This window comes from Ictalurus punctatus, chromosome 21 (genome assembly GCF_001660625.3).
Source record: "Ictalurus punctatus breed USDA103 chromosome 21, Coco_2.0, whole genome shotgun sequence".
In the NCBI taxonomy this organism is placed as follows: Eukaryota; Metazoa; Chordata; class Actinopteri; order Siluriformes; family Ictaluridae; genus Ictalurus; species Ictalurus punctatus.
The window spans coordinates 18,329,366-18,355,000 of NC_030436.2; the positions used below are offsets into that span (position 1 = coordinate 18,329,366).

Here is a 25,635-nt window from a genome sequence, read left to right on the forward strand (position 1 = left end):
CATCTCCAGGGTCGGGGGTTCAATTCCCCGTGTCCGTGGAGTCGGGGGTTTCCTCCGGGTACCTCAGTTTCCTCCTCCAGTGCAAGGATGTGCGGACTGGCACGTCTAAAGGGAATGTGTGTGTCCCCTGGGATAGGCTCCAGACTCCCCATTAGTTCAGTGGAGTTGACGTGTCATGACCTTGATGTCGAAGTGCCACACGATGTTGATGTAAATACTTCCTGGAAGAACCCAGCGTGATTTTTCGTTCGTTTGTTTGTTTGTTTTTTAAAGAACCGAAACAAATAGCATCATGAAGAGCAAGCAGCTGTCAAAACAAGTGCGGTACAAAGTTCTGGAAAATGATCAGTCGTGGGTTTGGTTATAAAAAAGTATCCCGAAATTTAGCGCAACAGAAACTTATCAGGAGATCGCAGGTTATAGTAATCCTAACATGGCTATTAGCAATCTGTGACCGGAATCCAAGGGGGAGGGGGAGGGATGGCACACTCTCGCTTCCCTGTCAATCACTGAGATACCAGCCAGTCAGGGGTGTCTGTGAGCTCCTGTGTGTGCAGAAGAACGCAGACCAAGGTCAATGAAGATCCAAGTCCATTTCAGCTCCAGGTTATAACACTACTACATGTGGAAAAAGGTCGAGGGGTGTGAATACTTATTCACCGCGCTGTACGTCCATACAGACGTTGAAACGTTCCTTTTGTTTTTGTTCGACGCACGGCTTCAAGACGTCGCTGCAGTGCCCTTTTACACTTCTGTTCCATTAAAGCACACCCGAGCTGACTCATTCCCTCGCCACAGACATTTCCATACCGTCTCAGGACCAGCATTCCTAGAGTACACGATTACTTTTCCTCCCCTTGTGTGTGGTAAAAAAAAAAAGGGAGGCTGTTCCTCTGAGGCTTGACGATCTCATCGTATTTCTGACCTGTTTCAACTACACACACACACACACACACACACACACACACACACACACACCTCAGTAAAGTTTCTCCGACTGTACCCATTCTGTATAGAGTTTATTCCACAGGGAGGGTGAGGAGCCGGTGTCTTTTTCCAGATGGATTGAGCTCTCTCTCAAACACACACACACACACACACACACACACACACACACACACACACACACACACACATAGATAAGTTCTCTTTTTGTCCCACTGTATTTCCATGCATACGTATGATATCATGCCCTTATCGTTGCACAAGTCTGTTTTTGATATGTAAACACTGAAACCACACACACACACACACACACACACACACGTACACCCTCGGGGCGTTTGTCATCATGTCAGTTGTAATGTGCAGGTGCGAACGTTCTGCTCGCCACCACAAGCGGTAATTAGTCGCGCCTCTGACAGATCCGACCCTTCAGTGAACTACATTCCGTCGCGCTCTCTACACGTCCTCCGCAATTAAGAGCCGCCTCGAGCGATCGTAAATATTGATTTGAATGGCGGAGAACTCGTTGTCTTAGAAACCCAAGTGCAAAGGCAAGCATCATAATCAAAATATTTGCTGCGTTTCTTCATTAGCAGCTAGCGCGTCGTGAAAAGATGTTCGCTACAAGAACAAGTTCTGGGTTAAGCATATTATTTCAGGAGAGCTTTCCAGAATAATCACGCCGCACGAATCACAATTAAAGGCAAATATCGTTCGGAGTGTTAAATGAGGGGTTAGGCAGGGAATCATATTTGCCTGGTGAAAAAGCCAGTTCACTAATCCGTTTGTAGAAGTAAATCTCGGTGACACGTAAACCGATAGAAACCAAGAGGGTGTGATGTACAGTAGTTTCTTATCTCTAAAAACAAAATGGCCGAACTGCCAATGGTTAAGCAGCACTCGCTACTGATTTTTGTCATCTTTTTAAACATTGCTTGTTACACACGGGAGTTTAAAAAATAAAAAATAAAAAAAAAGCTCCTTAGATAACCTTCAAGAGCTATGTTTCTATCGACATATTTTTACGCGAAAAAAATGAAGGGTTCGAACACCAGATGCGAATACAATCTCCAAAATGCGCGTAAAACCATACGTGCTCAATTGAGGAGGATCGTTTTTGTATCCCATACCAAGACTTGTCCATCGCCTACGATGGAAACACATTTACTGAATACATTCCTTCGATGCACATCAGAAAAGTCATGTGACTTTGCCTCAAGGTGGCTCAGAAAAGTAAAAACGGCGCAGCGCGAACTGCGGCAGTTTCCCCGCAAGTGCCGGTTTTGTTCTCTTGAACACGTGGGATGGAATTCGCAGCTTGGATGGAAACATAGCTACAGAACCGACCTGCTTATTCTTACCCCACATCAGAGAGGAACAAAATAAGACGAGAACCTGGTACGTCTGCCGCTTCACACCGTGTGTGAAAGATAAAGCACGACAGAAGCAACCAAGCAAAGTCTGTATGTGAATTCCCATCGTATTCACTATATCCAGATTCGAGATAAGCTCGCATAGTCAGGCTTGCCTTGTTCTCTCTCATATACCGTCATATTAGTCTTTCATTTCATTTTTAATTCTGTCTTGCTTTGATGTTACATCATATTACATTGTTCCTTCCTTCTCTAGTTCGCATTTTCTATCCCTGCTTTTGTTTTTATATTTATAAAGCGCTGTGTATGAAAGGCGGACGTCTAGACGGTATTGGAAAACCCGTCTCGGACGCTTCGACTCTAGAAAAATCTGCCGACCTGAAAGGCGTGAGCTGCGTCGAGGTGATTTGCATTATCTGGACGGGGGAGCCCGAGAAATCGACTCAAGGACGTCGAGAACACGGCTCCGAACACGAGGAACTTTCCGAGCATAGATATCCATGTAGCTTTCGTACGTAAATCTCCTTCTTGGACTAGAACCCCAGATTCTTAACGCTATGCGATATACAGCACTTACCTGTCTAATACCTGTCACGTTTTTAAAAGAACACTTACTCAATTTTTAAAAAAATAATAATAATAATAAAAAAAAAACATGTAAGACTCATTAGGAAATGAGAGGTTACTGCACTGTATCTCCTTGAATGTACCACAGAAACAACCACCAGTTTGTCCAGAAGAAGCTTATGGCTCCTTATTTGCATCTGCAGTTTGGCGTTCTTATTCTGTGCATCAGAAAAAAAAAAAAAATTATATATAAAAAAAAAAACAGTTTAATTACAGCGCTCTCTAATAGCTGAAACTTTCAAGCATCCGGCATTCCAAGTTTTGGAAATTTCTAGTACAGCATCCTGTTTTCTGAAGACACCAATGATGCCCAGTTCAGAGTCAATAAAATACACCTACGGTCTTCTCCTGAACCGGACCCTCTAATTGGCTGTTGTGCATTTAAAGTGTGTCTGAATTGTCATTCTGCACTTGGACAATAAAGACGGCGGATGAAAATTAATCTACATACAAAACAATAGAGCGAGCGGAGCACCAGACAACAGGATATACTATCCAGGTTTTTTTCTTTCTTTCACAAATTCCCTACGGAGGAAACTGACTGGGGCACGCTAATTAAATCTACGTCTCTCTCTCTCTCGCTCTCTCTCTCTCTCGCTCTCTTTCTCAAACAACCGAGAAGCTCCAAAGACAATGAGGTACGGCCTGTTAAATTTGGCCATTAGAGACTAAGCCGTCGTTCGTTTTCAAAACAAATGCGATTTTCTCCCGTCGCAAGAAGACACAACCAACAATGAGCGTGTCTGGAACTAAGCGTAACGACCTCTTAAAGGCAAACTTGTTCTGACCCTTCATCAGAATCGGTGGTTCATGTCCACATATTCGCTCGAAGTGGCGTGGATTCGAACGGAATGTTTCTGCTAAGTATACCCTTCAGTTCATGAGTGTAAATTTCACACATATTAGCACTACTCTCTCAAACAGCTTAAAGTGATGTTAAGTGTGTAAAAAAAAAAAAAGTTGCCGTGCTCCGGTTTTTTGGTTTTCAGTACTCTAAACCCTGCCAAGCTTCAAATTTAACCCAGTGGTACGTCCACCACCGGTTAATTATTCCAACATGCTGCTGGGAAGTCGAACTTATTGACCCACTGAGAGGGAAAATCTCATAACTGCACCATTATTATTATTATTTTTGGTTTAAAAAAAAAACAAAAAAAACACTTGTAGGCACTGGAAAGTGCAGCATATTTATCTACAGCTTGATTAAAGCTACATGTTCCTAGACGCTCTAGAATTGGTGGTACGTGAGACGAGGTGGTGTCAGACCCATAGCAGAGCTGTACGACTGCTTCACTGTATGAAATTCCCTACAAACTCCCCTGAAAGATCGCAGGCTCGTTTCATTGAACTATAAAAACAAGCCATTACTGAAATACTTATAATATACGGGTAATAATAAACCACTTGCGGGCATGGCGTTACAGGAAAATAATCAACAACGATGTCGATTATGTTTCCTCTAACAGCAGGTTTTTATTCCTTTTATACCACAGCGATTGACCATCAATTACACCGTACGGTATATGAGGTCGTATTTTTATCCATTTATAGTTACGCTTAATATTGTGGAACCTCCGCTAGACAAAGCTCCTCTTATCACTTGCATCGTCGTAGCTTTTTTTTCTACCTCTCGACAACAACAAAATAAAAACGCAAGAAAAAGAAATATTACACCATATCTGTGATGATAAATGTTTTCTTTGTTTTAAAAAAAAAAAAACACCGCTTGTTTTTAACTCTTTAATTAGTTAGTTATGCAGAGCCTTAGGTCTCAACAAGTTCGATTAAATAAGCCGTTACTATAGAAACAGGGTGACGTGACCCCACGGTTTGCCCTCCAGTTTATATACTGTAAATACTTGTTTTGTTCGTTAGTGCTGGTTGTGTACGGTTATGTACTAAGGAATCATGGCCAGGCTTCAAACTTGGAAAAAAAAGTAAGAAGACAAAGAGAAAGGGAAAGCTACTGTAAGTAAAGTAGTTTTCTTAGAAACTTTGTGGGCTGCTGGGAAAATATGCATCTTGTCACTCTTCCACGTTAACGGGACTGTCACTACAGAAACCCATCCACTGAGTGACGGTAACACATCTTTCTGTTTTATTGTCTTACTTCCATAATGGCTTCTTATCTACCATTACAGTCCAACATCCTCTGAATAAGGCTGAAGAACTGAAGAAGCAACAGTCCGAAACTTTTCCTCTCAATTAAACATGGCACCGTACTGTATCGCCATGCTGTGCTGCTGGATGTAGAAGCTAGTAATGTGAGGGGGGGGGGGGGGGGGGGGGGGGACCCATTTCTGTATGTACATTTTCAGCAAACCTTCTTTTCGTCTCAGTTACATTTCATATCCGGGCCCTTTTGCCTTCGAGGCATCCCAGTGCTTCCTCAACAAAGCTTAATAAAAGTTTAAGCGAGCGCACTTGCTCGGCTGTGTGATTTCTCCCTAACAAGTGCTCATTTATACATCACACAGGACGCTCCAGACCACTCTCAGGCAGCACATCCAGAGTGACACGGACACGGTGCTGAGCTAACGCTCTCGGAAAAGCCATCGCGTTTTACAAGTCTAGTCTAAAGACTTGGTCAGGTACATGATACTGTAGCTACAGAGCATGGATGGAGCTGAAGTGTGTTTTTCAACAGAACAAATTTCACTGCATGAATATTATTTGTATGTTCCTGTTTATATATTTGAATGATTAAAATCGTTCGACTCACACCTCCAGGGTCCGGGGTTCGATTCCCACCGTGGCCCTGTGTGTGCGGAGTTTGCGTGTTCTCCCCGTGCTGCGGGGGTTTCCTTCGGGTACTCTGGTTTCCTCCCCCAGTCCAAAGACATGCACGGTAGGCTGATCGGCGTGACTAAAGTGTCCGTAGTGTATGAATGGGTGTGTGAGTGTGTGTGTGATTGTGTACTGCGATGAATTGGCACCCTGTCCAGGGTGTACCCCGCCTTGTTCCCGATGCTCCCTGGGATAGGCTCCAGGTTTCCCCGTGACCCTGAAAAGGAGTAAGCGGTATTGAAGATGGATGGATGGATTAAAACCCAAACATTTTCTAAATATTTGAACCAAAATATCGCCTGATGTAAGAAAATGTAATCCATGCTATTTATGGCATGCCGTATTTGTATATCTATAAAATCACAGCTGAATTCCAACATTTCATGTAATGATTTTATAGTAAACAATTTACAGCACTCGTTAGAGTCACGCTTTTACTCCAAATGTGTTCTTTTGAGCCTGTAGTGCGTTATGTACTCTGTACTATGTAACCCTGCTGTATGTAGTAACAATACACAGTATAGTCACCCTAGTTGTAGATGTGGACTTTTATTTGGATATGGGGCGGGGGAAGGGGTCATTACTGTATTTTAAAAAAGAAATCCATTCCACATGCAATTTTAAACAAATCAGATGAAACGTTTTGTTGTAAAATTATCCAAATTGCATGAACGCACTGGCGTGTTAGAGCAGGAGACATTCGACTACATTAGCTATGCTTTAGCACTTTTTCCCTGGCTCACATCTGATTCGAGTTGTGGAGGATATGCTAATCAGTGCATATGTTGAATGTCGTCCAGGGAAAATGTTACATTAATGCAAGGAAGGGAAAATCGCAATTCTGGGAAAGGGAAACTCGCATTTGAAGTAGCCTCTGGTGCGATCATTGGAACAAAAAGAGCCCGGAACATAGATAGACTGAGGGACGTACTGTATTAGACAGAGCTTTCTGGTGCAGAATTTGAGACCATGATAACACCATTGGTTAGTTATGGAGCAATAGTCGATGTACACTATGGAGCAGGGGTCATTTAGTGGTGGACCTTGGTCTGGATGCAGCAAAATTATTTGAAAAAATCCCATAATAGTGATGATAAACATATGCAAATGTATGCCTGCCAGTGCAAAACATAAATTAAAAGGTGACTCAGTCATGTAAGTTGCTTATCTGGACCTTTGCAAGCTAGAAATTTTGGCACAGGTGTAGCCAGACCTTTCACAATGGGGTGGCCAGTTTGACTGTAATGACATAATTGGGGTGGCATCCAGGGTGGGGAAAAATACTAATCTGTATCCATAGGAAATAATACAATGCTGCTATTCTTATCTGTGTATGGCTCCACCGAACATGAAAGGCACATGAAAGCTAAACAGTTTGTTTGTTATCTATTTATCTATTTATCTCCCTATCTATCTTCCAAGCTAGCAAGTATAAATACAATATCATTAGCTAATCAATATAATTATTGGTGGAATATCATTCTTGTACTCTGAAGATGACGTGCGTCAAATCTGGTGATGATTTTACAAAATTTGTAGGAGGAGTAGCGAAAAAATATTTTTTGACAAAATCCAAGATGGCGGAAATTGACGCGATATGGTGCGTTAAACTCGTCTCGATCCAGAGAATCCAGGGATAAATTTTGAACACACTGATCAAATGTTATGACCATAAATGTACTTAAAAAGTAGGCTCAGATTTGACCCGATGGAGGCATTAGATTGTTGGCAGCACTTGGCCCAAATTTGGTCAGAATGTTCCTTAGACCCTCTTCAATCAGTGTGCCAAATTTCAAAACTTTTAACCAGACGTTTCTATTGGCTGCCTGAGACACCCTAGCCAGATGAAGAAGAAAAGGTGGAATAACAGTAGGGTACCTATTCACTTTTGGTGCTTGGCTCCCTAATAATAATAATAATAATAATGATAATAATAATAATAATAATAATAATAATAGGGGTGGTACAAACTGGTACAAATTTGAGTTGAATACCCGAGGTATACGGCATACACATCATTCATGGCAGGACGCAAATGACACAAATGCATCACCTCTAGTTATGATTTTTAACCGATGTTTAGCAATGAGAGAAACAAGAGTTTCATACAATGAAGTAAGGAGTGAGAGAACAATTGAGAGTGAGAACCCATGGGGGAAATACTGTTATTATCACTACCTCCCGGCAGACAAGCCAAACAACACTTGGAGAAAGAAAAGAAGAAGCTAAATGAAACCAGGCTGGCGTTACAAAACAGCACGAAAGACAGAAATAGTGAATAAAAATGTGAGAAACAGAAGGAGTGTCACTGTAAACATCTTTAATTGCCTTGTGGAGCAGCTAATTGGATCAGTCTTCTTTTAAGTCATCCGGTGAGGCTGTGGGAAGAGACGCTCCGGGATCGGAGATTTGTTCAGTTTGGATGGAGCACTAATGCTAATGCTTTGCACAATTTCCTGGAATAAATGCTAATTGTAATCATTTACTGTACATTTCTACAAAATCCCTGTCCTATGCTAATGACTCAATCATCTCTGACCACTAAGCTTCATAAAGATACTCTGGGTCAGCGAGGCGCTCTGGATGTGACCGCGCTGCAGGGTCAGTCTTTTGTAGTAGCCCATTAGCTTGAAATTACAGTCATTTTGACACATTCAAAACAAGAGATCTGAGCCATTAAATCCTTTATGTACAAGCCCCAGTATTTGCTGAGTCATGGTCATTATTTCATTACTCGGCTAGCTCCCAGACACAAGCAGTGGTCAAGAGAGAACCTATTACCCAGGTTCTGGGATCGGGGGTACGTGGGGACGCATAAAACCTGTTTCGTTCGCTGTTTTTTTTCCCTTCTTCCCTCTATTTCTCTTCTTCTTGTTTCTCCTCTTGACAAGACCTTGTTAATGGCTAGTCATACACAGGTAGCAATTTCCTCTGGAGGTCCCCGCTGGTCCCCGTTCCTTATACAACACCCCACTGAGGGGAATGATAAATATTAGCCTCTACCTATTTCACAGCAATGTATACTTTCTTTCTTTCTTTTTTTTACCAGCACATTTCCTGTTGTTCACACCTAGTGCGTCTGAAGCTAGCTACGGTGTGAAGGTACTCACAGAGAATTTAAACAGCGATAGGACCCCAGAATGTTTTCCTGTTAGTAATGCTAGCAACGCTAGCAGGCAAAAGCATCATAAAAAATAAAAAAAATAAAAAACGGCTCCCTTTTGTAGATTCGGTTGAAGGGATGTCAAAGACATTGTCAGGATGAAGGTAGGTACAGCAGACACGGAGAGACAGTGATGATGTCTGCCTTGCTATGCACTTAAGAGTCTAAAATTAACCTATGTTTGTTTTCCATTCGAATATATATCACACAAAGTCTTTCTGTTTTGCTGTGCAAGCATAACCAAGGCTGACAAGGGAGAAAAAAAAATAAATAAACCGACTGTTTGTTGAATATTTCGCCTTAGACAGTTACATGGATTGTTTTTAGTGCTAATTTGCAACTAGCCACTTCGACACAGCCACTAACATTAAAGAAACAGTTCTCTTAGTACACACAAATGTAATCAGACAGTCCTGACGTGCAAGTCCCTACAAGGTCGAGTGGTTTAAATAAGTTTAAAAATAGATTTCAATATTTATATTTTATCTCAGAGAAAAAGGCCAATTCGGCTTAGCTTGCAATATTGATCCAACTTGCCATTATATTGTTCCAGAAATGCCTTAAAATCCATTTCATAAAGCAATAACAATGTTCACAATACAGAATAATAAACACAAAACCGACTGAGTTAATAGGATAGCCTAAAGGCGATCAACAGATACTCCGGCATTCCTGAAGGCTATGAGAAAAAGATTGTAATATCTAGAGCCGCGACAACAAATCGATAAAATCGTTATTCATCGATCATGAAAATCGTTGTCAACGAATCTCATTATCGATCAGTCGGTCTGCGTCGGTTTACTCATTACGTTACTTCTGTTCGGAAAACACGCCCCGGAGAGTAAATACTAAAGTCGTGTCCCAAATGACGTACGATGCACTTACACTATGGAGTACTAACCGGAACTGTAAGCCACTTCCTGGTCGACGGCGCTTGACGTCACACGCAGGTAACGCGACGCCGCTTGCATTAGCCTCAGAGTCACCGACAATGACTTTCTTCACTTTACTGTTTCTGTCAGCGTTACATTTTACTCCCAACACGACCTCAGTCCTCATCAGACGGAAGCGAAATCATCACGTGACCGAGGAAGAACGTGCGGGGGTGCATTTTATATTAAACACCGCCGAGAAGGTTTATAAACTTTATAACGCGGAGTTTGCGGCGCAGGGAAGCACGACAGTGATCGCACGATCGACGAGTTGCTTGAAAGGTTTCATTTAATTTCAGTTTATTGTCATTATATGGTGTATTTGCGCGCTTGCAGTGTAAATTCTGTAGTTTATTATAACGGAAGTGATGTGTTAGTAACGAGCCCGCGTTGCTCCTCAGACGTGGTGAGTGTAGCACGAGTAAGATCTGTAATGTCTGTTTAAAACACTATGATCACAAGTAAAATAGTATGTCTAAAGGCAGCGAGTAACAGAAACCACAAGGTGCAGTGAAAGGGAGTTTTTATTATTCATTTAGGACTGGAGTTTAATTCAGTTTGAATTAAATAAATTAATTAAATTAATTCATTAAAATTAAAATTAAAATGTAATTAATTAAATAATTAAATGATTTTTGTGCGTCCATAAAATCTCTATCTATCTAAATTTATATATATATATATATATATATATATATATATATATATATATATATATATATATATCTTATTTAGTTAGTTTATATTTATATTATATATAAGTACTTGTGCATTATTTTTTTTATGGATTCACAAAAAGCACCGAATTAAACTACAGTCCTAAATTAATAATATATATTCTTGTGTGTGTGTGTGTGTGTGTGTGTGTGTGTGTGTGTGTGTGTGTGTGTTGGGTTCTTTTCTGTTTTGGACAAACAGTTGTGTAACGGTTTAGTCTGAATATATATTTGTACCACTCAGTTTGTGGATTTTATTTTAAATAAACACTCACACACAAAGTTTGGCCCGCCCCATCCGATTAATCGAAAATAAAAAAAAAATTAAAATAAAAAATAATCGGCCAACTAATCGATTATGAAAATAATCGTTAGTTGCAGCCCTAGTAATATCCAATATAAATCCAGAATCCAGAAAGGATGGAAAATAGAAGTTTTACAAGTGGTTTAATTATTATTATTATTATTATTATTATTATTATTATTATTATTATTATTATTAACATTGTAAACAGAGTTTCATGTATACATTTATTTAACTTCTAGAAAAATGCATTATTTAAAAGTAGTAACATGGAACATGTTCCAAAAAGTGTACTGTGGCTGAATTTACCTCGGAAATGATTCATCATATCGTCATAGCACCCAGCTTTAGGCATTTATGCAAACGTAAGGTATATTTAAGACTCATTAAAGTATGTTTCAGATAAAGAGAAACCAGGTGATCCGGTTACAAATCAATTGATGGAAATGGTTGAGCGCTCAGGGGCGTGTCCAGGTTTTTAGACATGGGGTGGCGAAGAGGGGGCGAGAAAACACTAAGGGGTTGTTAATCACGTAGGTTAATTAAGGTTACATTCACAGTCGAGGTGTAACACAGTGCCGTTATCTGTGTATGCATCTGTTTAGTGCTCCATGTATCTGGAGTGGGCGTGGCCTAAACCAGAATGTTTAATTATTATTATTATTATTTCAGAAACACTGAAATGGAAATGAAACAAAGGCCTAGCGGTAGAAACGGAATCGCTGTACGCATGGTGTGTGTGAATTCTGGCTCTGACAGTTCCTCAACCTCAGCTACATCACTCAAGTTGATCTATAATAATAATCAGTCTCAACTCGGAGATTTCTTTTAAGAATCAACACATATTTGTTTCTACCTACCTTCCCACGATATTTTCTAACAATTTTAGCTGGTTTGTTTTCACTACTGCGCTAATTTAAACCACAGCCACCCTGACCGGGCAGTTACTAAGGAGCGCTGCATGTTTATCTCCACATCTGTGGTCTTTCTTTATCTAGCCAGCTTCATATCTAACCACTGAATGAAAGTTAAAAACACATCGTTTTTGTGGCGTCTCTTGGGATCCCAGTCCCGATACACCTAGTCTCACTCTAGTCTCAAATAGACACCCTTGTGAAATTCTCTAAAAGAAGAAAAACTACCGTAACAGTGCGCGTCCTGTTCACGGGCTGTACGTGTATGTGTGTTTGTATTCGTTTAGAACACGTTCTCTGTTTAATTCGGTTACATGCCTAATTTCCAGGGATGTCTTGCAGCAGGATGAGCTGGCTACACATCGACTGGATCTGCTTTATAGTCGCTGTATTGCCTCTAGTACGCCAGGGATTCACGGCTGCATGAGCTGTAAGAATAATAGACCTTCCAGAGATGTGATTTGAGGTCAGGGGTGGAAATTGGGGTGGCAAGGCTTATTTCATGTGTGTCAGCTGCCACCCCACTGGCCTTGTCCATCATGGACCCCTGGATCCCTCATTGGTTACAGGCATGCACAGTGAAAGATCTGGTTATTCCACCGGAATAATATGTTCTTTCTAGTGTGAAGATCCATCTACTTGTATTGTAACACACACACACACACACACACACACACACACACACACAAAATCTCTCTCTCTCTCTCTCTCTCTCTTAGAGCGGTGCAAAGAAAGAGTCTCACACTCTCCGTGCGCCTTCTCAGTGCACAAGCGCGCGAGCAGCAGAGAGAACGAAAGAGCACGCACGAGAGAGAGAGAGAGAGAGAGAGACGCGCAGAGAAGACCTCCCTTTTCTCGCTCTGAGAGAGAGAGAGAGAGAGAGAGAGAGAGAGAGAGAGAGCTCAAGCTCTGCACAATGTGAAGAGGCAAATTAGCTTTGCAAACTTCCCCAGCAGGCGTCTCAGCCTCCCCGAAAAACAAGAGGGACGCGAGAAGTCGGAGAGAGAGAGAGAGAGAGAGAGAGAGCACGAGGCGCGCGCGAGACGCGCTCTTTTCGCTCGGTTGAAAGGTGACATGAGGAGTCTATTCCGCGCGAGCGAGACAGAAGGAGCTCCCTGAATCTCTCAGCTGGTCTACAGGGGAACTTTTGTTCATGTTCATTTTGTTGGTGTGATTTCCGCGGGCAGCTCCACCACCACACCGAGAGGATGGGCGGATTTATCTGCACGCGCTGAGGATTTAATAAATAAATAAATAAATACATCTTTTTTTTTTGGATGACCGTTGACGGAACGTTTACACCCGAGCGTGCGAAAAGATCTGATAGCACAGGTAAGGTTCTGAAATGACCTCTAAAGGGGAGGGGGGGGGGGGGGGGGGGGGGGATCAAATTCGGATCCTCTACTCAGTATTGTATAATTATAACTCTGCTGTAGGGTTCTACAATATAGTCTCCATTTCAGTTCTTTAAAGGGATTTATTCAGTTTGTCCCTGTGAGAGAACCTTTAAGACTATTTAGAACCCCAAGACTAGAGTACTTTATAGAAACATTAGAGAGACATTATAGAAACCAAAGACTATGCAGAATCCTTTAAGACTATGTAGAACCCCGATACTAGAGTACTTTAAGACGTTAAAGAGCCCAATGATTATGTAGAATTATTCAAGACTATATAGAACCCTAAAATCAAATCCTTTAAGACATTACAGAACCAAAGACGATGTAGAATTCATTAAGACATTACAGAACCAAAAGAGTATGTAGAATCCTTTAAGACTATGTAGAACCCTAAAATCAAATCCTTTAAGACATTACAGAAGTAAAGACTATGTAGAATTCATTAAGACTATGTAGAACCCTAAAATCAGAATCCTTGAAGGCGTTACAGTAAACAAAGTCTATGTAAAGCCCTAAAATTAGAATCATTTAACACAAAATAGAGCCCAAAGTATTTGTAGAACCTTTTAAGATTATAGAATAACTTGACTATGTAGAATACTTTAATACTATGCAGAACCCTTAAACTCGAATCATTTAAGACTGTATAGAACCCTAAAACTACAATATTTTGCACAACATAGAACCCAAAGTATATGTAGAAACCTTTAAGACTATGCAGAACCCAAAGAATATGCAGAACCCTTTAAGACTATGCAGAACCCAAAGTATATGCAGAACCCTTTAAGACTATGCAGAACCCTTTAAGCCTATGCAGAACCCAAATTATATGCAGAACCCTTTAAGCCTATGCAGAACCCAAAGTATATGTAGAACCCTTTAATGACATATAGAACCCAAAGAATATGAAGAACCGTTTAAGGCTATGCAGAACCCATACAATATGTAGAACCCTTTAAAAGTATACAGAACCCAAAGAATAAGTAGAACCCTTTAAGACTATGCAGAACCCAAAGAATATGTAGAACTCTTTATGACTATGTAAAACCCTAAAACTAGAATCCTTTAATGCAATATAGAACCTAAAGAAAATGTAGAATTCATTAATGCAATATAGAACCTAAAGAATATGTAGAACCTTTTAAGACTATATACAACTCAAAGTCCATGTAGAACCCTTTAAGACTACATAGAACCTAAAGTCTATTTAGAATCCTTTAAGACGATGTAGAACCCTAAACCTTGAACCCTTTAATGCAATATAGAACCCAAAGAATATGTAGAATCCTTTAACGCAATATAGAACCCAAAGAATATATAGAACCCTTTAAGGCTATGTAGAACCCAAAGAATTAATAGAACCCTTTAAGGCTATGTAGAACCCTAAAATTAGAATCCTTTAAAATTTACAATCCTTTAAGCTGATATAGAACCCCATGACTATGTAGAATCATTTAAGACTGTATAGAACCTTATAAAGATCAAGCCTACGCAGAACTCTATTTTTTTTTGGTTCTACAAAAAAAAAAAAAACAACCCAACAACCTACATTTATAGTTCCTTAATGTGGTTCTTCGATTTGTCTCTTTGGGGAACCCTTTAAATATCAAGCCCTATGTCGGAGAACCCTACCACAGAGCGTTTCCCCTATTAGAAAAGAAAAGTAGAACCTCTTTAGAAAAATAGAACCGTTCAACACCCAAAGAAGCCTTGAGGCACAGATGCAATCAGAAAATAATCAACAATTATTTAAAAAAAAATTTTAAAACAACTAAAATTTCTAAAAGTTACATACTTGCAATTATGAACACCCAAATGTATCCCTTATTTTTTTTTTTTTTTTTTTTTGTATTTCAGAATTAACATTCGTCGGTTAACTCTCTCGTGAATGAAGTTTCTCGTGCACACGAACATGCTTTTGGCGCACGCGGGCTGTGCGCAATTAACACTTTAACACCACGGCCAGACCTTTATTTAATTCTTTTTTTCACGTACATATTTCGTGCGCAATACCAAGCACGTGTGTGTGTGTGTGTGTGTGTTTGTGTTTGTGAGAGAGAGAGAGAGAGAGAGAGAGCGGAACATCCCGCGCACGTGGTGTCTGCGCGCGCAGTAAAGAAGCCTTTAGAATAAGGCGCGTGATGACATGAGAATGGACCGTTACAAGCGCGAGCTGAATTTTCCTTTTTAAATTGACTAACCAGTACACAGATTAGAGGGCCGAGAGACTTTTAGGTCATTTTTATCCGCTCTTATGTGAAATTATTAAATATAAAAAGAGGCAGAATTACTTGTAAATACTCCAGGAAGAAACAGTAAGGTTAAGGCGGATAATTCAGCTCAGCGGAGGCTAATTTATTCACTGGCGACCCAAATTTCAAGGTAGGACTGTCCGCTGTTTATTTTCCCCCCAGTACCTACCGTAGGCTATTTATTGTGATAGATATCTATTAAATCAATCATAAACACAGTTATAACCCACCCATACACCCTGTGGTTTAGGTTTCATCTTTGTTTACTGTTGTTCTGTAGGGGGGGAAAAGCAGAAAAGGGAAAGTGTTTGTTTATTCCTTTCCTCCCTCAGGCGGTTATGAAATGGCGGTTTGCCAGAGAGAAACTGTTAGAAGAAGCGGTTCACATTTCCGCAAACCCTGGAGGATTAATGGGGATTTACTGCTGGAACGGAGGATTAGAATATGATGCTAATAAACATGTGCTACATTTGTTGGACGTGTTGAATATTCATGAGCTAATATTTGTGACTAACCAGTCAAGCCCCTTACATCCTACACTACTGTATTATGTATTATTATAAAGTATAGATTTTAGTTCTATACTGTAAAAGTTGTCGGTGGAAAAATAAACAAGTTTGGGTCAGTTTGGAAATTTGGGTCCGGTGTGGATTAACGCAGGATGAGTCGTCATGGTTACAGTGAGTGTGATAGAATAAACATGGCTAAAGTGTGAAAACAGTCCCTCCAGGATGTAGCGATTTTGCAGTCAAGAACGCATCGCAGTATTCAGAAGAGCCTGGAAGTTTTCCGATTTTCCGCAGATTCGTGTCATGGCCGAGACACGTCATGTGACGTCGTAACACGTGGCGTTCAGCCAAAGCGCTCTTGGGTTCGAACATGAGTACGGTCTCATTTAGCAACAAACCTCACTGCGAAAGACCGTACAAAACTAATTCATGCAATTGCAGTTTCACCGATTCAAGTAGTCCCCCCACCAAAAAAAGGCACAAAATCTCTGCACGTTGCATCGGAAATTGTTTTTTAAAATCTGCAGCATCGAGCGTTTTTGGCCGCAACAATCACAATAAAAACTGAAAAATTAAAATAAGCATTTTTTGTACGCTTTAAAGGGACAGTATGTTATACGGAAATAATGGTGTGATGCAACACGACGCCCAAGTGGAGTACATTATTTTTGTATAGCGGTACGGTCTGGAGTGTGTTAGGCCGCTTATAGCACAGCAATTTCCCAATGATTACAATGATTAATTTATTAATGTACGATAGACTGAAAGAGAGCGAAGGGGGGGGGGGCTGTTACAAAACACTTACTAGCTGTATATATATATATATATATAGAGAGAGAGAGAGAGATCTAGAGAGAGAGGGATATGTATATATATATAGAGAGAGAGAGGGAGAGAGAGAGATCTAGAGAGAGAGGGATATGTATATATATATAGAGAGAGAGAGGGAGGGAGAGAGATCTAGAGAGAGAGGGATATATATATAGAGAGTGAGAGAGGGATATATATATATATATATATAGATAGATAGATAGATAGATAGAGAGAGAGGGCGAGAGAGATATCTAGAGAGAGAGAGGGATATATATATATAGAGAGAGAGATATCTAGAGAGAGCGAGAGAGGGATATATATATATATATATATATATATATATATATATATATATATATAGATAGATAGATAGATATATAGATAGATAGAGAGAGAGAGGGCGAGAGAGATATCTAGAGAGAGAGGGATATATATATATATATATAGGGAGAGAGAGAGAGAGAGAGGGAGATATATATATATATATATATATATATATATATAGATAGATAGAGAGAGGGAGAGAGAGGGAGATGGGACACTTTGACTGTTACAAAAGCACTCACACTTGAGACGCCTTCCATAAATGTTAAATAAACAGCTCCTAAAAAAACCTTCCTCACGTCAACATTTATATGTTTTACTTTGTTAAACAACATGTTTTTTTAAAAATCTGTTTATTATTAATCTTAGATTATGTTGAGCATCTGCCGCTGTTACTATAGAAACAATAAGCTCATGAATATTAACGAGTCATTCTTGTTACAGCCGGAACTACTTTCCGGAGCAGTGCTGTTAAATAATGCACACCTTTTCCCCAATCAGATTCGAGCATTCAGCTGTGCTGTGCTGTAATATAAATGAATGAATAAGCGTCGTAGTTATGCATTTTAATATGGAACTCAAACGGCATTTTCTAGTTTTTCCGACTGTATTTAAAGCCCAAATCATCCTGTACATTTCAGCCCGAGATGTTGCAGTAACATCAGACCGGCGCTGGATTAACGTGTCCCCTCACTTGAGTCGATATCGGGAAAAGAAAACGTGCTTAACTCCAGAGACGCTCCTCTGTTTTAGTCAAACTCTACACCGGGGTGCGCAAACTCCCATGAATAGCACTTAAATCAGGCGTTACGTCCTGAGGTTCGAATACTGATGCGTGCAATCTCAGTATTTTCGAATACTGATGCATGCAATTTCAGTATTAGAGCCTCTGTGTGCGCTTAACTCAACTCCGAACACTCTTAACTGAACTCCGGGCCACAATGTCTAGCTATTACAGTGCTGAAATACAATTTCAAAACAAAAACTCGAGAAAAAAAAAAAAAAAAAAGACCAAAGATGCAGTTTTTATGTCAGACTTGCCGCTTCTGTCTCGACACGCACGATGGAACACTCCGGAAAACGACTCCTCAGAGTGTCTGTTCCTTTCCAGGCCCGCGTCCCCAACCTGTCGACCCGACGAGTCAAACCTGGCAACCGAGCTGTAAAATTAACCTTTTTCGCGTGTCCTCTTGGACATACTGTGTAGTAATGAGGTATGAAGTTAAAACATGGGTAGTACGCTAATCCTTCAGAATATTCCAGACCAGTCTACTGTAGAATTGTTTGAGATATCCCAGCTGTGTTGCGTTATCTACCTCGCTGTTTACCCAACCCCTGCGGTTATGCAAAATCTAATATGTTTCCCCAGCGTCGACAATAAAGTTAAGCCTAATAAACCTGCTTGTCTGAAAGAGTTAGACTCTTGACTCCAGAGCCATGTTGTAGAAAATTTCCGAGCTTATTTACAAAGCGCAGAACACCCAGTCGAGGTGCTAATCAATACACTGCCGTTACAAGTAAGTAGGTCTAAATAAATACAGGCTCAAAGCCAGCGGGGGACCCACAAGGTGAGGTGCGGTAACGATACTGCCAGGCATGAATGATTAGAAAACCATTTGATCGCGTTTAATATCTTAAGTGATTAACATAATGGGAATGTCTTTCACTAGAGACAAGCTGGAATGAAAGTAGACCTTTTTCAATCCTATTTCCTGTCGTTTGGCCAGGTTAGATCTCGCGATCAAAAAACAACCCGCTCTCTGTTCCACGTAGGAATTATTACGCCACATCACGGAAACGAAGCACGTCTTTCCCGTCGTGTGTCGTGATTTGTCATTTCTGATTACACGAACTACATGCGATTCTTCACACACGGTGTGTTGTCTGTCCGCAGCCTGTCTCCTGCCATGTCGTGGTTCCTGTGTTTGTGGATAGCCGTTAGCTGCCTCGTGCTCTGCCAGGCCACCCTGTACGAGACCATCCAGCAGCACCACGTGCCTCGACCCGGCCGTAACGCCATCCAGATCCTCGGTGAGTCCCGCCCTCAGCTCCTCTCTACGCTAAACGCGCTGCGTGTCGAGCCGTCGTCCGTGCGCCGAGGCCGGTCCCTCCGGATCCGCCTTCCTCCCACCGGCTTCATTTTATCTTGCGATGTCTATTTTACGAGTGCCTCCCTGCCGAGCAAATCAGCAGCCTGGTTTCTAGAAGCTGCTGTGTAGTTTTCTCAGATGGTGGTGTGTTACAGAGATGACACCTGGATTTTTTTGATTTTTTTTGGAAGGGGATGGGGAGACAGGCTGCATGCCTTCACTTTGCCTTTTCTGGTCTGTGTCTTGTATTGCTGATGTTCTTTATTTATTTATTTATTTATTTTTTTTACAACGCAACCGTGCGTCCTGGAACACCTGGGAATTCATCATCTAGCCGTCCAGTCGTGGAAAACATCTGGAAATTTAGAAAATGGATACAATGCACTGGGAATATCACTGAATAGTGACCTATTAGACTACTAAATTTGCATAAGCAATTAGAGGTGAGGAGAAAACGTGTTAAAACGTCCAAACGTGCTGAAAATGCAGATCGTTTTAAATGCCCTGCTAACGCATTCATTCAGGGGCCTAACTGTTGATAGAGCTGTTGTTCGCTGTTTATAATGCAAATATATTTTATATATATATATATATATATATATATATATATATATATAGATAGATAGATAGATAGCTTTCAAATAAATTTGCATGACATACAGTAATTAACACGCTCTCCTTGTTGCTTTACTTATTATTAATTAGCATTAACAGCGTTTTCTTGCTAGCTCACATCAGCCTGCGGTGTGTCCAGATGTGTGTCGTTTGTGCCAAACCGGTGAGAAATGTACTGCTATGTTATGCAAATATGATTCAGGATGTGAGTCATTCTACCCTGACTTTGCGCGAGTGAAAGCTGCGATGTATGAAATCGATGGCACATTTTATTCGGAAAAATCCGATTCAGCTCGTGCTGGATTTTTAAAAATGCAGTGGCCGTCGGAATTCTTCCTTGTTACCGTAAAGAAAGTGACATTTCAGGGATGACAGTGACATGCGACGCGACATAACTACAAAGTGCAGCAATACCACACAATACAGTATGCTACAATACAACACAGTGAAATATATGATATGATACGATGTGATATACATGTAGTACACTATAATATGATGTGACAGGTGGGGCGCACGGTGGCTTCGTGGTTAGCGCGCTCTCCACAATCCTCTCCCATGCTTTGGGGTTTCCTCCGGGTACTCCGGGTTCCTCCCCCAGTCCACAGACGTGTCGTAGGCGTTTCCAAATTGTCCGTAGGGCGTGAAAGCGTGTGTGATTGTGCCCTGTTCTGGGCTGTTGACCCCATCCAGAGTGTCCCCTGCCTTGAGCCCGAGTTCTCTGGGATAGGCTCCAGGCTCCTCGCAACGCTGTGTAGGATCAGCGGTACATAAAATGGCTGATTTGACACAGTGCCCTCCAGTAATATTGGCACCCTTGCTAAATATGAGCAAAGAAGGCTGTGAAAAATTGCCTTTAAAAACCGTTGAACCTTTCGATCTTTTGTTAAAAAGAGCAGAGTGTCTTTGTGAATGTTTTGAACAAGAGATCAAAAGGTTAAACAATAACAACACAGCCTGCTTTGCTCATATTTACCAACGGCGCCAATATTTAGCAGAGCGCGCTGTGTGTTACAATACAAGACGGTATGATACGATGCGATACAATGCGGCGCGATAACATACAATACAGCGCAGTGTAATAGAATAGTATGTGACGAGATACAGTACATTTCAATACGATACGACGTGACCCAATGGGCTAGACGGTACTATATGGTACAATACAATCTCAGACTATACTCTACTAGTGTTCCAGAGCAGGTCCTGGATGTTCGCTCTTCTTCCTTGCTGTAACGCACCTCATTCAGCTAATAAAAGCTAAATAACAGGTGTTCGTTCTGTTATACACTGACTCGACCTCAGTGTGTTAGAGCAGGGGAAGTGTTCAGATGTGCAGGACAGAGGTGTATCTGAACCCAGGACTGTAGTACAGTACAGTCAATAACACAAAGCGATGATATACGTCTTTTCTTGAGAAGTGCGGTCCAGACAAATATAAACCAGTTCACGAAGGATCTAGTGTTATAATCACTAATTATGCTGTTGATAATTAAGCCAATGGAGCTGTTGTGATATATATATATTTATATATATATATATATATATATATATAATTGCCATAGTCGGTTAATAAGTGTGGTGTAGCACTTCAGTTGTGTTTTTGTTGGAGGTTTGTCATGGTGTAGCGTATTGCAGCGGTCAATACGTGAAGGAAAATTGTTTGCAAGAATGAAATAATGAACTAAGGTTCAATCTGTGCGCCGTCGTCTGGAACTGTAGCTTTGTTTTAATGTCTCTAGCTGCCGTCACTCATCCTACCTTCTGACACACCCACATAGGCAGAGAATAGAGTTCTGTAGCTGTTAGTTATAATTAAACTGTTGGTAGTGGTATTTCTTTTTTCATTTTTTTTTTTTTTTAACGTGCAGTCGGTCAATGATTATTTAATGCCAGTAGTAGCACAAAGAGTGTTTAGTGTTTAAACCCGTGTCGCTAAGGGCGTTACGCTCTCCGGATCCATCGGTCACTTGAATTCCTCTCCTGTAGTTACTGAATCATTTGTAGGAGTCATTCAGTGAAACGCTTTAAGACGTTATAATAAGCCGGGAGATTATCGGTTTAACCGCGAACAGATTCACACAGATGCCACTGCCGCGTGGCTCATTAAGCTTATGAACTGCCGCGTATGTTTTACATTCCGCTCTGATTATCCACCATTTTACAAGTCGCGAAGCAGATCGGAGAAAGTTCGCGAAGATCGGAACTGATCACACGCACGACTTGCGTTTGAAGACTCACGAGACAGGGCCGGACAAAATGACGACGATCGTTGCGATTGATTAAATATGTGTTTGTTTGTTTGTTTGTTTGTTTGTTTTTTTCCTCAATAAGTTACTGGCGAAGACGTCAAATAATCAAAACGCTACAGTATAATTAAAACTGCAGTTCATGAGATCTCTGTAAATCTTATATTGCTTACATCTTTAAATAATATGAGAGGTGTGTGTGTGTGTGTGAGTGTGTGTGTGTGTAGAATGTGAGATGATGTTTTTATCTCATTATTGGGACCAAGTGCCGTCATAATAATATGTAAATGATGTGACCTGTGAATGTTTCGACCTTATTGCGTGTGTGTGTGTGTGTGTGTGTGTGTGTGTGTGTGTGTGTATTAATGAGAGTGATCGAGCATCTGAGAATCAGTTTTGTCTCACACACTATCAGTCGTCTTTCTGGTTTCCTCAGCTGACACGTTAAGCATTTGGAGAGCGAGCTTCAGCCAACCCGCCGTAGCACAATAACTCGGGCGGTAGCGTGTAGACGTATGTGTGTGTGTGTGTGTGTGTGCGTGTGCACGCGTGTGGCTCCAGGCTACACTCCCCCATCAGTATGCTATAAACATCAGTCGCTTTGATCACACAGACTCTGGTGGAAATGACAATTATGTTGCTAGTCAGATTTCAGTGAACGTCTAAGCAGAGCTACAGTTTCAGCGCGGGGGTCAGAAAGGCCCGATTTCCGAGAGGGGCTTGTCTAATCGGGGGAAAACACCGCGTCATGCACAGCGGGTCACGCTTTTAACAGAGTCTGGAAACCATAAGTTTAGCGATAAGCCAGAGTGGTTTATTGGCAGGCAAGATGAATTGCTGTGTTCTCTTTTGCATATTTATATCAGCTCCTCGTGTGTGTAATGTATGAAAATGGCATGAAAAGGAAGAGGGTCTGATAAATGACTGAGTTAATAAAGTAGCAGCTGAAATAAACAACAACGAAACAATTAATTAGCTTTCGAGAAAGCTCAGTAATTTACAAGTGGGACAAAAAGACGGGTCAGAGTGCGGTACATCCGTTCGTTCGTTCGTTCGTTCGTTCGTTCGTTCGTTCGTTCGTTCGTTCATCCACCGATCCACTTCTGTATGCGCTTTATCCTGGTCAGTGGATCTACGCTGCAGCGGGAATACACGCCAGATGGTGTTTCAGTCCATCGCAGGCCAGCGTACACACTACTCACACACTCATTCAGACCTAGGGCCAATTCAGAGCCCATCCATTGTGTGGGAGGTGAAAGGAAACCAGAGAACCCATAAAAACAAAACAGTTATTCATTGTTCATTCTTAATGGTTCAATTCAATTCAGTTGTATTTGTGTAGCGCTTTTAACAACGGACGTCGTCTCAAAGCAGCTTTACAGAAATATATAATCACAGGATACGGATTTTAAGTGTGTGAATTTATCCCTATTGAGCGAGACGGTGTCGAGGGGAAAAACTCCCTGAGATGATACGAGGAAGAAACCTTGAGAGGAACCGGACTCAGAAGGGAACGCGTCCTCATCTGGGTCACGACGGATAGTGTGAGAGTAAAAGGAAGTTCATTCTGGTTTTTATATGAAGTCTGTTTGTTGCACTAGTCCAGTGTTCACTAAAGGAGACCCGAGTGTAAAACCGCATGTGGTAATCGCAGTCCCAAGACCATCGCAGCAACCGTCGTCCCAGCAGCACATCGAGAACGTCCATGTGGAATTGGAGTAGACGAAAGCTCCATCCAGGGGCAGGGCGTCCGAACGGATCAGGCAGGTCCGGAGAGCAGAGAGGATCGATATCGCTGGCATGTCTATAAAATCATGTGTGGCTCGACAGAAGGAGAGGAGGACAGGGAGGTAAAGAGAGGGAGAGATTGTTAGGTAAGACTGTGCTTTTTTTCATCAAAGAAAGCCTATTCATGGTAAGCTTGAGTAAACAAATACGTTTTCAGCCTGGATTTAAACACCGAGACTGGTAATGGTCGGACTAGAGCTTTGCTACCAAACTTAAACGTCCATCGTGTTTCATGATAATCTGATTTCGACCACTACAGTTTTGGGCACACTTTTCCTTCACTGCTTTGGCTCATACTTAGAGTTTCTTATGCGTTATTAAAGTTTAAGCACTTTTAGTTCTACTGGCAAAACACAGAAATTGCAGAATGGCAATTAGATTAAAAAACATAAATATATATATATATATTTATTACACATTGTCCAGCAAAAAAATGGAATATTTACGTTTAGGGACTTATTGCAGAGCCACTCTGAGTTTCCTAATAGGATTTCATAATGGGATTATTAGTGCACTTGGTGGGGAAACTTTTTCAAAAAATTTTTTTTATTCTTTTCTAATATTTATACATTTTAAAATATATATATATAGTAGACCATGAGCTTATTGCTCATTGTTAAGTTGAACAGAAATACTAAAATATATATGTACCTTGACCGATAGTGTATACGTGTACGTATATGTAGGCGTGACAATGAAAACGAGACAAGTTTGTGGAGCGTTTGAGACAGAGGCGAGAAAAAAAAGCGAAGGAAGCCGCCCCGAGCGTTAGGATGAAAGGAACGCTTTCGCTCGTGGGTTTTCATCAGAAAAGCCGGCAGAGCACGGTGCGAAAGACGTACAGAGAAGAGCATGACCTGCAGAAAGTGTCTGGTGAATTATGCATGCGGTCGGTTTAACAATAGAAAGAAATCATCGCTCTCGAGAGCGCACGCTGAGATCCCATCACGTATAAAGAACACTTTTCTAGAGGCGAAGAAGGAGGACGTGTGTCAGTGTGTGGCATGATGTTTTCTGGTTAAAAATAAATACATGCTGCTTCCCACACCTCCGTGCACTCTCTCTCTCTCTCTCTCTCTCTCTCTCTCTCTCTCTCTCATTCTCATAGCTTCTCGGACGTATGAGAGCTTTTCTTCTCCCCTCGCCGGGCAGATTATAGCCGACGTCTTTCGTAGAAAACAAACCCGCAAGCCAAGAGCTATGCCTGCAACCACAAGCGAGTCTCCTCTTGAAAAAGGATCAGCCGCAGTGTTTACACGCTAACACACTCCTCTCTACAACAACGCTAAATCGAACGAGCGGGTTTCCTCAAACGCATCAAGGCGTCAGAAGCGACGCGAGTAATGGATCCGTTATGAAATGAAAGGGCACGCGCTGTTTAACACCAGCGCTTAAGACGGCGAAACTGGAGCCCGTTCGCCGCATTCGTCCTTCCTGGGAAATGTTAACGAGGCAAACGGAAGTGGTTTACAGTGTGTTACATCAGACCCAGTGATGAAGGGGATGTCATAATAAATGTTAAGTGTAATCTATATAGTAGCTTCCTTAGGCAGAGGTTGCGTTACAGAAACAAACATGCGGAGGGGGAGGGGGGGGGGATGAGGAGTTACGGTGCTGTAGTCCAGCTGTGATGGAAAGGTGAACCAATCACAGATTTAAAAATAATAATAATAATAATAATCCCAAAAACTAGACATAATAAATATCCAGAATGAACCATTGGTGAACGTTTATTTATTATCACACAGCACCGTCTGGTCAGAAGGGGTCGAACAACAGTTCTGACAACAGTACAGCCACGCTCGTTCGAATACACTAGCGTTTCTATGGTAAC

General features: G+C 41.2%; 1 protein-coding gene across 7 annotated transcripts in view; it reads left to right on the plus strand.

The window, feature by feature from the left end:
* Positions 1 to 12,544: 12,544 nt before the first annotated feature.
* LOC108280984 (chemokine-like protein TAFA-1) overlaps positions 12,545 to 25,635 on the plus strand; it is a 184,394-nt gene continuing 171,303 nt past the window's right edge. For 6 of the 7 annotated variants that reach the window (XR_008393180.1, XR_008393184.1, XR_008393181.1 and 3 more), the window contains exons 1-2: positions 15,308 to 15,543; positions 18,954 to 19,090. Coding sequence is in view for 2 of the 7 variants with exons in the window: in XM_053674158.1 (XP_053530133.1) it covers positions 18,967 to 19,090 (124 nt within the window). In the remaining 5 variants the exon portion in view is untranslated. Of the gene's footprint in view, positions 13,094 to 15,307; positions 15,544 to 18,953; positions 19,091 to 25,635 lie in introns of those variants that run through there. The other variant, XR_008393182.1, reaches the window with a different exon arrangement.